Raw genomic sequence first — 12,948 nt, 5'->3', positions numbered from 1 at the left:
CATGAAATTTTGCAGTTTCCTGAGTCAGGTTCTTGACTTAGATGTGGATCTTGCTTTATAGCTGATGTATAAATTGATGCTGTTTAATGTGGACAACCAATGGCCCACAGAGATATTCAGTGCATTTTGATGGAAAAAGAAAAGCTTGAAAATATTTGCTAATTTCAGTCTGACATTTGGCCAAAGGAATACTAGAAGGTATGGACCTAATTTATAGCAGTCAATGTCCTTTTACTGGAATCAAGTCAAAAATGCAAATGCTTATTATAGACTAGGTTTGTTGCATTTTGTGACTAGGCATTGGAATACTGTGCTATAACAGGACCTTATCTGGGACAAAACCTTATCTGGGACAAATAGCCCTTGCTGTGCATTTGCAAAATAGATTCATTAAGAAACGCTCAAGACAGATTGTAAGAAAGAGAGACACAGACAGACAGGAAGGAAAGCTTCTAAACCAAATTTTGGAGAGGGATTTGAAGAGTATTCTTCTGGAAATGTAAAAATTATGCCATAAAACAAATGTCCCCCAAAGACTTTTCATTTTAAGTTTTGGAGGGGAAAGTCAGTATCACATATAACTTTGTGTCTTGGTTAACAGTTATAGAAGGCAAAGCGGAGTTTGGATTTCCAGATTGCTACAAATGGAAAAACTATTTTGTCATTTCATCCTGTTGTGAAGGGATCATGTCTAGGGATAAAGAATTAACTGTGTAACATTGACCAGGTCACTTAACCTCACTTAACTTTAAGGCATAGCTTCCTTATCTATCAGATGAAAAGAGCTGGGATGGATCATCGTTAAAGTTCCTTCTAGCCAGAGGTGTGCTGAAGCTAGAGAGCCAGTAGTTAATAATAGTTCATAATGAGCATTCATACCTCCAAAATTGGCAAGCACTGCTTATAAGGACTTGACTTATTATTTTGTGATTGTCTGTACTTAAGAAAGTGATGGAGAAAATGTTAAGGATGCAGATTAAACTTAAAATGTGTTGTGCATGTGTGTATGTGTATATGTATGCATATATACATATGTATGTATGTGTGTGTATATATATATGTGTATATATATGCATATATATGTATATATATATATATATGTATGTATATTTTAAAACAGAGACCAATTATTAAACATTTATCAGCTTGCCGCTGCTCCTAGCTCAAGCTTTCCATGATTCTGCTTGTATTCTCTGGTACTTGGCATTTTTTTTCCAGGCCTACCAGCAATGTTGTAATAAATAAAACTTGATGAGGGTAGTTTTCTCACCTGGGCTTGCCAGTATTTGACTAGGTATTTTCTCTTCACTTAGGCAGTATGAGACAAAGAGCCAACCTGATTGATGACCCGCAATCACCACCAAAAGCCAACAATTGTTTTACAATGTGTTCTGTGGCAAAATGTTTCCTTTCCTACTCAGAATACAAGTGCAGCTCAGGTTTTAGCTGTGTTATAGATTTGTATATTTTTCAAGGCTATCCCTTTTTACTTATTATTTTAGAAAGTACTGGATGAGTGCCAGAACCAGAGAGCCTGCCAGCTTCTTGTCAATAGTCGTGTTTTTGGACCTGACCTTTGTCCAGGAACTACTAAATACCTCTTGGTCTCCTTTAAATGCAAACCTAGTAAGTAACTGTTTTGGTGTCATATATTTGAGGGGTGTATGATTTGTTATGGTTATTTGTAATCAAACAAATAATAAACAAGCTCATGATGAAAGTTCTGCAATTCTCAAACTATGTGATTTTTAAAAAAATACTCATGTTATTATAAAACTTTATGAACATATCCAAAGTCAGGTCTAGGGATGGGCAAGGCGTGTAGTTGCCTATGGTATGATACAGGTATGGTATGTGTACAGTGAACATTTGAAAAATATAACATTGTATGAGTCTATCTATGTTAAATGGCTGGAAGTTCTGATCTCTGTGACATGTAGATATTATTTTTGTGATGTCAGGTTCTGTGCATTGCGGTGAATGACCAGATCCTTGATGGGGAAGGGACACAAAGGCACACATGATTTTTCAAAAGCATAGTCAGGTTACAGAAGTGTCTCAACTCTGTGTCTGATTGTGTTTTGCTGCTTCAGTTTGGACATGACAGATCCTGTGTTTAGTGCTTCCTTCTACTCTAAAAATCCATTTGAAAAACTTCCTCTCGTGTTCTTAAGATGATAGAATGTTACATGATTATGTTACTTTGTGTTTGGTGCTATGTTCTTATCAGAAGTAAATCCTTTGTTACTTTTAATAAACTGAAGTAATTTTTATGGTACTTCAGCAGATTCATAATATCATCCATGTGGGTACTCCTTTCACTGATAGAGACGCACTGCCTTTTTAATCTGTTCGTGTCTTGGCCATGTCTTCCCATAAATCCTTCACAGAAGAGTTACGTGACAACCTAAAAGCCTTTTTCTAGCTCTTTTAGTGATTTATAAGTATTATTTCAAGATTCTGGCTGTCCAAATGTTAACTTTCAGTCTTATTACATGACCTACATCATAGATGTTTTTCTTATTTGACTTCTAGCATTCGATCATTATTGATAACATGCTGCAGCTTATTTATTCCCACTGCGTGTAGTGGGAATTCCCTTTGGTTCAATCTTGGAGAGCCAAAGATCAAAGTAATATTAATAAATATATATTACAAGTATCTTTAAAAGCTTATCTAATTCTAGAAATTGTGATTAAAAGCAAATAAAGGAAACCATTGTCAACTTAGGGATGGGTTTTATTGTTTTTATTTATTTTTTTGAATATTTTTTATTTTCATATTTTGCAGTAGCTCTAAAGGAATGAGATGTGCAGATTTAGAGACATCCCCATCCCAAATGTTCACACAGACTGTTTGTGCCCAAACTGTGGTAGAACCTTCCAAAGCTTGTATTGGTCTGATCAGCCATAATTGGAGATACCATACATTGACCCCAACATTTTGTTATTTTGGTCCTCTTTGAGTATGAAAAACGAAAACCATTTTTTAACAAATCAAATTTGTCCTGGAAAGACATTTCAGTTTCTTTCTATGCCCTCATATTTGGAAGAATAAGTTATTTTTGGTGTGCCTACCTGTGCCTTCTATTCTGTTCTTTTTAAAACAGGCAAAACTTTGGCATCATTTGTGAGGCATACAGCAGTAATTTGGCTTTAGTTCTTTAGATTTTTTAAAAGTACCAGGTCCCAGCTCTGGGCTCACATGAATCTTGTTCAATCCTTAAGAATCCTGACCCCTGAAAGAGGGGATTCAGACTTTTTCTCACACTCACATGACACATTGTACTCCCACTGAGAGTCTTGGGGAAATTCTTTTAAATAAAACCTAAGTATGACTCATGTCTAGGGTATCCCAAAAGGAATGAAATTTCTTCCATAAAAGTTGCTCAATGTACAAAGTAATGAACATTAAGTATGGGACTGCTATTTATTACCTCCACCACCAAAAAAAAATGGTTAAAACACAAAGGACAGGTCTTCTGTATGTCTTTAGTGTTTTGCACGGTTCCAGGAACACAGTAAGTGCTTAATGAGTGTTTGTTGCTGATTGACAAATACTTAAAACATGCACATATTAGGCTCTCTTAGAATATAGGAAAGACTCAGTGTAACAAATGGGACAGCTGACCAGATTTCACTTTTCCCTCAGCCTGCACTGTCTGAGCAACAAACAGCTCAAGATCCACATCTTCTGGTCAGCTCAATCCTGGCTTGGGCTTTCAAGCTCCAAGATGATCCCATCAGTTGTTAACTCCTACTCTTAAGTAGCAGTACTATTGCGGCACCTTTTAAAATCACAGGGTAGCCATTAGAGTTGGAAATATTTAAGTCTTAGGATCACTGTTTAGACTGGAAATATATAATGGAGCCAATTTGGAAAGAGTTTTACATGCCAAAGAGAGCAATTTATATTTGATCTTACAGGTGATAGGAAATCACTGGGATTCATTGAGAGGAATGAAATGGTCAGATCTACGCTTTAGGAAAATCACTTTGGCAGCTGTGTGGAGGATGGATTTGAGTGGAAAGAGGCTTGGGGCAAGAAGACCAAATAGAGGCTGTTGCAATAATAGTCCAAGCCTGGTGAGGGCTCCAATTCAGGTAGTAGCTGTGGAAGTAAAGAGGAGAAAACATTGATCAGAGATGTTATGAAGATAAAAGTGATAAGATTTGACAACTGAATAGATATGTGAAGTAAATGAGAAAAAGGATTAAAGATGACAAGGAAATTATGAACCAGGCTGCTCTCTGGACTTCTCTGACCTGGATCTTCATCCTGAAGACTCACTCCACCCCTGGAATTCATGCATTGGATGTACCTTCTGCCCCTGTGTCCTCTCTCCCTGATTGGGTAGCTTCTCTCAAAACCTCCTTTTAAGGAGGGCACCGAGGGCAGCCATGTCTCATTCCTCTCCAGGATGCAATCTGGACTTCTACTACCATCTTGCCCTCCAGGGTACCTTTCTCATCACTCCATCCTCCTTTTCAGTTTCAATTTATGTATCATCTTTCCACTTTGGAATATAAGCTACTTGAGGGCAGGGACTGTCTTCCTACTTGCATTTGTTTTCCCAGTGATTAGTATAGTGCCTAGCACACAGTAAGGGCTTAACAAGTACTTGTGGCTTGACTGGTTGATTGAAGAGAAAGATAATGAGTTATGTCTTGGCCCTGTTGAGTTTGAGATGTCTATAGGGCATCCAGTTTGAAGTGCCAGTAGCCAACGGATGGTGTGAGACTAGAGCTTAGAAGACCTCCTCAGAGAAGTACCAGCACTTAAAGAATGTTGCACACACAAGCCATTTCCTGACTGGCCAGGAGATCTGGAGCTCATGAATTGCTCAGAGAGTAAAGATCCTAGATGAAAATGAAATATCTACCTTTCCAGAGAGCATAATGTGTATGACAAGTTATTCATTTTATTTTTGTCTGTATTTGTTAAAGAAGAGAGCTGGCTATGTACTCAAGAGAGAGCTATACCTGGGAACTGAGAATTGGAAACTAAGCTTTACAGGTTTGCAGGATGGGTCATTCCAGGCAGTGGATAAATTTCAGGTTCTAATATTACCCTTTGGAGTTACATTCCTAATACTATAGATCACAAGTCCCCACTGTTCATCCAGTAAACACATCAGCTCTTAGGATGGCAGTAGCTATACAGTATTTACCCAATAAACCCAGGGTCCACTCTTCCAATACACACAGCATCCTTGGGGAAAGTGAGTTAACCAAGTGTTAACATTTTGTTAATATACATTAATATTGAATTATTGAATTAACTGAGCTAGAGGGAAACTTAGTGCCCCTTTATATATGCATGGAGAAACCTTGTTGAGAGAATGAATGAAAAAGCATGCATTAAGCACTTACTATATACAAAACACTATGCTGAGTATTGGAAATATAAATTGAAAAGCAAACCATGCTTTCTTTTCTTTTCTCAACATGGCTAATATGGAAATGTTCAGCATGATTTCATATGTATAATTGATATCATATTGCTTGATTTTTTGGTAGGTGGAGGAGGGACTGGAAGGAAGGAGAGAATTAGGAATTCAAAAGATTTTTTAAAATTAATGTTAAAAATGAATATATCTGTGTATACATATACATATGTGTACATGCATATACATACATCTTTACATGCATGCATGCCAGTCCCTGATTTCAAGGAGCTCAATCCTAATAGGAGAAGGCAGAAAAGGTAGTAGGTTTCAGTGGCAAGTCCGATTTAGAGGCCCAGGAGTGTCACCATTTTAAAGCAGGTGATAATGCATCCACTTTCATGTCACTTCCACTGAGAACACCATCAGTTTCTGACTTTGAATTATTTAATAGCACCAAGGACTTTGGTGATTATAGCTTTCTTTTCTGGGTCTTCAGTAGCTACAGTGACTAAGGAGGCAGGTACTGCAATACCTGCAGAAACAGTTGCTAGTTTGAATGAAATAAAGTGAAACAGAATGAAATGAGAAGAATCAAGGAAACAATGTATATAATTTATAGTTCCTAGCATATAGTAGACATGTAATAAATGCTTTTTTGATTGATTGGGTAGATTCTCTACAAAGGATTTATGGAGGGACATGGACAAAAATTGGACAGGATGAAAACAGTGGATAAGTTGTGATCTTCATCAGTGGAAAATCTAACTTTATCACAGAACTTAGATCACAGATCCATCACAAGATCTTCCTACTTCACTGCCTCCTGAAATCGTTGCGCCAGTGTAGCAGAAAAAAAGAGTAAAAGGTGCTAAGAATCATCAAATATTTTGTTCACTATTTGGGTGGCAGGACTGAGAACTTTTAGGAACTTCTAAAGACAGCTGAAAAAAGCCACTTTCTGATGGTACCACCTCATTTTGTTTTGGTTTCAGATGAATTCAAAACCAAAACTGTTTGTGAAAACCAAGAGCTGAAACTTCACTGCCATGAGACAAAGTTTCTTAACATTTATTCTGCAACCTATGGTAGAACAGCGTCTGAAAAGGACATCTGCTCTTTTGAAAAAGATTATCTTCCTCAATTTGGTAAGTGTTGCTATAATTATAGCATTTTGTCAAAATAGATTAAGAGCTGAGGTAAAATATTTTCCCCCAAAAGATACAGATTATACACAGCCATTGGAGATTGATTCTGTTAAGTTTATAATTAGTACATGGGAAGATAGGAAAAAACAATTAAACAGAAAAGAGATATAATAGTTCCATTTTCTGTAAATTGTTCCACAGTTTGTAAAGGCATCCTCTTAGGTTAAACACTTGGAGTTGGGAGTAACAAAACCTGCCTTGTATCAGGCATTCTTATTAGAGATGTTACTGAGAATTGATTTTGTAATTTGGGGCTGGAATCTCCTCAGGGTCAGAATTTAGGATTTTCAGCCCTTCCCTCTAAAAAGCACCCAATTTTTGTTTAGGATTAATGGGTGTGAGAAGGCATCATGTTTTATTGAAACAAGCCACTGGCTCTAAAATAAATGCCATGTATTCAAATTCCACAGTGTTTTCTCCCAACTCCCAAGTGGCCTATGTGACCTTGGGCAAGTCACTTAACCTCTTTGGTTCTTAGTTTCTTCATCTTTTAAATGAGGGGGTTGGATTAGATGGTGTCTCAGATCCTTCTCAGTTCTGGATCTATTAGCCTAGCCTGAGAAAAGTGGTGTTGTTGTTCACCCTTCATTCTCCAAGAGGACCAATGACATCAGGAGGGGGATGGCTTGACTTGCAAGTGAATTGGATTTAAGTGAGCAAGGTTGTGCAGTCATCAGCCTAGCTCTCTTCTCCGGAATCATCAAAGTCCAATGGCAATACATAGGTCAGATCTACTGGTGACAGCCCCAGGTGCAATGGGACACTTTGGCCTTTTTAAGCTGAGAAAAGAACATTGTTGGGGAGGAATATCTCTTCTTCTGTTAGTTGACAATAGGGAATGTAGACATTTGAAATTTTATTACCTAGCAGAATCTGAGAGGCAAAGCCAGGAAGTCAGATTAGTAGATGAGCACTAGGAAATTTATGAGGGATAGGCATTAGGACAGATGCTACTCAATCAGAAAGGTCTGGAATCTTGCAAAGTTCCTTCATTACAAGAGCTCTGCCATGAAGATTAAAAATCGGTGCTGCTAAAATGCAAAACCAAACAGGAGCAAGCATTAGCATCTCATACCTAGATAAGCTTTTAAGATGAGGCTTCATTCCAGATATCAAAGGGGAACAAGTTCATTCTTCTTCATCAAGCTGACTGCCATTGGTACAGGAACACCTTGTGTTAGTGTGGTCCTCAGAAAGGGGTGCCTATTTGTTGCAATTCCAGGAAGACATAACAAGCCCAAAGCAATGAGACCAAATGAGAAATTTATGGGGAAAAATTGAGAATGTTCCTTCTCTGCTCTTCCCTGACTCCATCCATGGTCAGTTGATTTTGTACAAATCATTAATAAGAGTCAGCCAAAAAGTGTTGGATATTTTAAATATTGTATCATTTTACAAGGTCAGCTTTCAGCCAGAAAATAATAGCTGACATTCAAAACTTTGAGTTTGCAAAATGCTTACATTCATCATGTTACTAACTGTCACAGTAACCCTTGTGAAGTAGATATTCTTATAATTTTTTTTTCATACACACACATATTCTTATACGTATTTTACCGATGAGGAAACTAATGCTCAGTGACTTGCCCACAATCACAGAACTAATATGGGTGGGTTTCAGACTTGAGTCTCTCTGGACTCCAAGTTTGCCACTTTTCCCTGTACCATTGTTGTTGTGTTGTTGTTGTTCAGTTGTATCTAACTCTTCATGACCCCATTTGAGGTTTTCTTGGCAAAGATACTGGAGTGGTTTGCCATTTCCTCCTCCAGCTTATTTTATAGATGAGGAAACTGAGGCAGAGAAGGTTAAGTGATTTGCCCAGGGTCACACAACTAATAAGTGTCTGAGGCCAGATTTGAACTCTGGAAGATGAGTCTTCCTGACTTCAGGCCCAGCACTTTATCCACTTCACCACCTAGCTTCAATATACTACACCATATTTCCCTTTAATTTTACCTGTAAGGATCCCTCTTCTTCCCAACCAGTTCAACCTCTAAGGCTGTACTAAATTATGTTTGGGAAAAAAGAGAAAATACTATACAAATATTAGTTATTTCTTTGGGGCAAGAGAGACAAATATTGTCAAATATAACATAAGAGACATCATGGGAGAATGAAAAGAAGATTGCATTTAGAATTAAGATGTATGGGGTCTTGTTCCATTACTTGGGGAAAGTAAACCCCACAAGGCTACACATGCCACACTTTCTCCAGCCTTCATGTTCTATGATTCTATGAAAAGGGAATAAACATAGTTGGGGGGGCAGGGAAAGCCTTTTGTGACAGGTACTGCGAAGTAAGGCAGAGGTTACTAAATTAGCACCAGAAACCAGGAAAACACAATAGTCTCTCCTTGAAAAAAATAATATAACGTGGAAAGATGCTTTATTCAACCTAACCCTTGTTTGGAACTCCCTGCCCTGATCCCAGTCTCAATCCCAATCATTGTTCCCCTGGGAAAACAGTTTCTACTCCACCTGAAACACTTCATTTGTCTTCACATGTGCAGACACAACTGTAGTTTGCCAAACCACTACATATACATAGACACACACAAATGTATGCATGTATGTATGTATGTGTATTTTGCTGTTCCTGTGATTTTTTTGTATAGAAAACGTGCATATTGATGCTTGGTCCGCAATTTGATGTTACCATTCACAGTCCTTTTGCCCAGTAGAAGAATAATATTGAGAATATGTTCATTATAGGGATAAAAAGAGAGCTATTACGATGCTCCCACTAATCTAAAGATATTTCTAAAACCTTATTATAGAGGGAGAAGAAGGTAATTAAGAAAATTCGGTACTTTCTACAGGCAAGACCTTAGATCTTTCTGAGGCCACCTCCCTATCTACTATGCCAATAGTTCTCAAACTTTTTGCTCTTGTCATCCCTTTATTCTCTTAGAAGTTATTGAGCTCCCTAAAGAGCTTTTTGTTTATGTGAGTCATATCTGTATGCTCTGTTATGAGTTTTAAATAAATACTTATGAATTGATATAGATATACAGATATGCAAATACATACTTTAAACTAGTTTTTTTTTTCCCTAAGTGTGGAAGTAGTGAGGTTAACAACTGGTCTAGTTCTGTGGAGAATAGCTTGCAGATTACTAGTGAGAATCTGTACAACAGAACGTTTTCTCTGGCTCCATTTGTGCTGTGCAAAAGGCCTTCTTCTAAAAACAACATTCTGGCGTTGTGCAGGCTCAAACAAAATTAAGATCAGATACCCCATCATGAGGTCTGTAGGAGACTACGGAAAGGCTGCCCAAGTCCAATGCATTGAAATACATATAATCAGTTGAAGAGCAGCCGATAGGCTGAGAACTCCCCTTGGACACAGATGAATGCCAGTGTAATCAGTGTTTTAGCATGGGGAGAGCAAAAATAAGCAGTCCAGGAGACATGAACATGCAGGGTATTTGGCAAATTCAGTGGGCAGGTAGGCCGTACCTCGTTTTCTTTAGCAGGCTCTTTTCTAGGTAGGCTCCAGGCAATCTACTATTTCCTGTAAGAAGAGAGTGAGAAAACCAAACAATGATCATCAAAGGCCTAATTGAGTCTCATCTCCAGGCCAAGTGTGGGCAGGCTTGAATTTTTTTTTTTAAAGATCAAGGAGCCAGTGGTTTCTTCTACTACCAGGAGCTTCCCAATGAGGAGGGCCTGGCCCAATTATCTCTATAAACATACGTTGTAAAGTACTGCTAACTTAAGTCTCAGAATTAAGCAGCAGCCAAAAAATAATAACAGTAAAGTGGTTGAAATATCTTGTTATCATGTTTTGGAAGGACATAATCCAACAACTTGAAAGTTTGCCCAGAAGAAATTGCACAAATACCAGCCCAGGAGTAGAAAACTGGTTGGTTGGTTGGTTTTTAAAGGAAACGAGTCAGCAGGCACATGACCATAAATAAACATTTCCAGATCTCCATAGGATTATATTTGAGAATGTGCTTTGATTTTACCAAATCTCACCTCAATTTAATGCATATTTATTAAGCTTTCTAAGTAAAAGGTACTGTGTTAAGTCCTAGGAATACAGAGTCACAAATGACACAGTTCCTGCCTTCAAAAAGTTAACATCCTACTTGGGGTGGGGGGGGGTATATGATGTACAGTACATACATAGAGAAATAAATACAAAATATATAAAAATTATTTCAAAGGGGAGATAACACAAAAAAAATGGAGGGATCATGAATGGTTGTCTGTGGGAGGTGGCATTTTACTTGTTTCTTGAAGGAAGTTAGACATTATTTAAGAGAGAGGTAGAGAGTACATTCTAGACATGGAGAACCACATATACAAAGGAGGTGGAGATGGGTGATAGAAGGTCCCACAGAGTGAACAGGTGGTGGGCTAGTTTGATAAAAGGTACATTAAGAGGAATAATTTGAAATAAGATTGGAAAGGTAGGCAGGAGCCTTATTGGGAAGTTCTTTAGATGCCAAGCTAAGGATTTTGTATTTTGTTCTAGAGCAGTGGGGAGCCAGTGGAGATTTATCACCAGGATAAATTCTTTCATTTCCTCAAGAGTCTTAATATAAGCACTCTAGACTCAGAGCTCTATCCACTGAGCCACTTCACTGTCCCGATCCATAGAGTAGCCATATTCAAAAACATGTTTCTGTACCTTCAGTCCATAAATTTCTCTGTCAGAAGGTGAGTAGCATGTTTTGTCATGCATGGGTCCTCTAGAGATATGGTCATTGCCTTGGTCAGAATTCTCAAGAGTCTTTCAAAGTTGTTTTTCTTAACAGTACTATTCTTATATAAACTAGTCTCATGGTTCTGCTTACTTTACTCTGTATCAGATCAGTCAATCCTACACTCAAGGTTTTTTGAAATTATCTCTTTCATAATTCCTTATGGTGCAGTAATGTGCCATTACATTCATATGTCACAATTTGTTAACCATTCCCTGGTAGCCCCTCTGGTGTTCTGTCTTTTCTTTTTAAACCTCTCAATACCTTTAAGTTTTGAGGTTCTAAATACCAATAAGGTTCTGAACGGTATTTTCTGAGTTGTTTAATAGCAATGGGGAACAAGGACCCAGGAAACTGAATTTTAGCTGTGCTAAAGCAATAAAATTGTTGGGAAGAGGCCAATGCCCAGTCTCCCAGCTGAACCTTAGTATGTACATACATCCTGGAGGTTATACATCCATACAGGCAAGTCTCCAGACCTTACCTGTCATACTAGGTTTTACCAGGTTTATAATGGTACTACATTACCATACAACTCCTTCCAGGTGTTTAAATAAATTTGCTTTTCTAGATTTCTCTTGACTCTTGTGTTTGTGTTTCAAAGTTTCTTCTTAGCTCTGATCTTTTTGTCAGAAAGGCCTGAAAGTAATTTATTCCATTAATGCTATTTTCTCTCTTGTAGGATTATACTTAGCTTTGTAAAGCTGTATCTTTTGCTTTTTGGATTATTGAATTCTAATATTTCTCTTCATTTATAATAGAAGCTGCCAGGTCTTATGCTTACAATATATATGTGTGTATATATATAATGTGTGTGTATGTTTGTACATATATATGTATGTATATGTATGTATATATGGGGAGGGTGTATGAATTCTGGATTTTGGCTGCGGCATTCCTGGACCTTTTCCTTTTTTGAGGCTATTAAGGGGTTCTTTCTGTCTTTTCTTTGTCTGGTTCTGAACAGAATTAGGCCGTTTTATTTCATCCCTTCTTGGGCTTCCTTGTGGGGGCCCTCCTTTCTTGCTAACTGTGTCTTCTTCAGGCACAGAACCTTGCAGGCTATACTTGTTTCTGGTCTTGCTTGGAGGCTGAGGCTTGCACTAGTGGTAGACTTCCTGGTGGTCCCATCCCTATTGCCTCTGGGCTTCTGGATAAGTTTTTGTGTAGTTATGACTGGACAGATGTCTTGATTGTTAACTGAATCTTGTGGAAATTTCGGGTTTTTGCTGAAGTAAGTGTGTGAGAGTTGGGCTGTATGACTCCATTTTAGGCAACCATCTTGGCTTATAGTCTTCCAGTTACAATGTGCAGGCTGTATGGTCCCAAAGCAGAATGTCAATGTCCTTAGGCAACAGTTCACCAGTCACCATCATCATCATCATCATCATCATCATCACGAAACATCCTTCATCAATTATAATTATTCATGGAATTGGTAGAAGTAACCTGGAGGGTAAAGATAATAATAATAGCTAGCATTTATATAGTGCTTTAAGATTTGCAAAAATTAGATCCTCACAACAACCCTTGAAGGGAACTAGTTCTATCCCCATTTTTACAGATGAGGAAAATGAAATTAAAAGACTTGCTCAGTATCCCTTAGCTAATAAGTGTCTGAGGCAGCTTTTGAACTCAGGTCT

General features: G+C 37.8%; 1 protein-coding gene across 6 annotated transcripts in view; it reads left to right on the top strand.

Moving 5' to 3' along the window:
- EVA1C (eva-1 homolog C) overlaps positions 1–12,948 on the top strand; it is an 80,315-nt gene that overhangs the window by 32,280 nt on the left and 35,087 nt on the right. For 5 of the 6 annotated variants that reach the window (XM_020996001.2, XM_020996005.2, XM_020996002.2 and 2 more), the window contains 2 exons: positions 1,503–1,626; positions 6,382–6,534. In XM_020996001.2, the coding sequence (XP_020851660.1) occupies positions 1,503–1,626; positions 6,382–6,534 (277 nt within the window). The remainder of the gene's footprint in view (positions 1–1,502; positions 1,627–6,381; positions 6,535–12,948) is intronic. The other variant, XM_020996007.2, reaches the window with a different exon arrangement.

This window comes from Phascolarctos cinereus, unplaced genomic scaffold, assembly GCF_003287225.1.
Source record: "Phascolarctos cinereus isolate Bilbo 61053 unplaced genomic scaffold, phaCin_HiC Scaffold_726;HRSCAF=1367, whole genome shotgun sequence".
Taxonomy (NCBI): Eukaryota; Metazoa; Chordata; class Mammalia; order Diprotodontia; family Phascolarctidae; genus Phascolarctos; species Phascolarctos cinereus.
Note: the sequence above shows the minus strand (reverse complement) of the source record. Positions and strands in the feature narration are given on the sequence as shown.